Here is a 2,184-nt window from a genome sequence, read left to right on the forward strand (position 1 = left end):
AACCCCCTGGACCACGCACCCCACAACGCGCACTAGGACAGCCCACCATACTGAGAAGGCCTCAGACACAACCCAGGCCCGCCCAGCACAGTTCATCCTCCCTCACAACTTTAACACCCCCCCACCTGCACCCCACAACCCAGCACAGGCCTCACAACCCAGCACTCCCACCCCAACACCCCTCCTAAGACACACAGCCCACCCCATTACCCAGATCACAGCTGGCCCACAAAGCCCCCCAACACACAGCAGCCCCAAGTCCCAGGACACATTTGCCTCTACACAAGTTCCAGTGGCCCACAGCAACACACTCCTCCGCACCCCACAACTCAGGCCTGCACCACACAGCATCGCACTCCTGTGCACCCCAAAACTCAGGCCTGCACCCCATAGCATTGCACTTCTCCGCACGCCACAACTCAGGCCTGTACCCCAGCCCCAGAGTTGGGCTGGTACCCGCAGGGACAGCCCCAGGGCCTGGGGTGTCTGCTTTGGGACACACAGCCTGCTCAGGTCCCCCCCAAGGCTTGTGCCCCAACTCACCAGCCAGGAGGGCAAGGGCAGGGGCCCAGAGCAGCATCAACAGCAAGAAAGGGGCCGGGAGCCTGGGGTCCCGGGTCCGTGGCCTGGCCAGCGCCATGGCAGCACGCTCTGCTCCGGAGCTATGGGAACCGGCGGCCTGGCTGGCTCGTACCCCCCTCTCCCTCCAACCAGCACTAATGCTGTGGACAGAGGCCCGGCCCTCCCTGCCTCCCTCCCTCCCTCCTCTCCCGCCTCCTCCCCCAACCCAGGCCCTCCCAGGCGGCTCCTCCTCGAGGAGGATTCTGGAGGAGGGGTCTGACCCACCCAGTCTCCCCAGGGCCCAGGGCTCCAGGCAGGAGTCAGGGGCCCCTGTGGGTCCGATCTCACCTCACTGCCCAGCACCCTCTCCCTCCTGACCCCCCACCCCTGTCTCCTCCCACCTCTCAGGCTGTGCTGCCTCTGCCTCCTCAGAGAAATTTCTGTTCTGTGGGGGAGGCCGGCGAGTCCTCAGGTATCCCACCCGGCCGGACCACCCCCAGCGCCTCAGCCTGGGCCCCCTCCCCAGCCATCTTCCAACCCCAGCTCCTCCCACTCAGCTCCCACCTGAGCAAGGGACCCCACCCTGCTGCCTGACGTCCCTCTCCCTCCCCACATTCAGTCACCCACAGGTTCTGGCAGCAGATCCTTCTCAGTGTCTCTTGGTCCCACTCCTGCCACACATAGCCCCCTCACCATGGCCCTCCGGAAAAGGCCCCTGACTCCCTCCACTCTCCCCACCCCTCATCCCCTTTGGCCTAGATCTTCTCCTTATTTGCCGCTCCAGACCCCTCACCATAATCCAAGGCCGCCCCTTCTACTGAGCGGCAGCACTCACTAAGCAAGCTTTCCCCTCCCCCGTGGGAGTCCTCCTGCTTGTCTAACCTCGCAATCTCCTGCTGCACTCGATGTTTGCTCGCTCCGGGCTGCATAGGGCAATGTTGCTGGGTGGAGAGGAGGGGTTCTTCAGGGGACCTGGACCCAGGAAGCCAGGTCGTCTCAAAGGCGCTGCCACATAAGAAACAGCCCCCCACCCCCGTTGTCCCACTGCCCTCAGCTCCGGTGGAGGGAGAACCCCCTCCTGAGCCCAGCCGCTGTCCCTGCCAGTGCATCCCCGTTTGGCCCGGTTCAGTGACCACAGACGCGGGCCACCCAGGTCCGGTGCTGGGCTCTGCCATGTGTCCCTGACACCTGGGGGTTACAGTGGTTAGTCAGACAAGACCGCGACTGAGGTTCCTCTCGGGCTGCTCTAGGGGGTGGGCAATGGCCCATGGACGTCCAGGGGAGGGGAGCAGTGGGAACCACACAGGGGAGGGGGGGGGGGCAGGTGGGGGGCCACACTGGGTCCCTCCTACCCCAGCCCCAGGGGCTCGGAGAGGGAAACCAAAGGCCTGGGGTTTGTCCACCTCCCTGGCCCCATCTCCAGGCCCTGAGTCTTTGCTCCCCCCTGGGGGGGGGGGTTTCCTCCCTTGGGTTCCTGGGACTTCTTCCTCCTAAATCACCCTTTAACTTCCTGGCCTCTCGGGGACACCAGGAGCGGCTCCCCCTCCCCCTCTGTAGAAGCCCCCTCCTCACCCCTGTAGGAAAGGCACAGGCCTCTGAGAAAGATCCAGGGTTTGAGCCCCC

General features: G+C 64.8%; 1 protein-coding gene across 1 annotated transcript in view; it reads right to left on the reverse strand.

Annotated features, from left to right (window-relative positions):
- CRB2 (crumbs 2, cell polarity complex component) overlaps window positions 1-640 on the reverse strand; it is a 22,747-nt gene extending 22,107 nt beyond the window's left edge. Inside the window, 1 exon segment of the mRNA XM_023760135.1 lies at window positions 544-640. Coding sequence (XP_023615903.1) covers window positions 544-640 — 97 coding nt within the window.
- Window positions 641-2,184: the final 1,544 nt, after the last annotated feature.

Source organism: Myotis lucifugus, unplaced genomic scaffold (genome assembly GCF_000147115.1).
Source record: "Myotis lucifugus unplaced genomic scaffold, Myoluc2.0 scaffold_173, whole genome shotgun sequence".
Lineage (NCBI taxonomy): Eukaryota > Metazoa > Chordata > Mammalia > Chiroptera > Vespertilionidae > Myotis > Myotis lucifugus.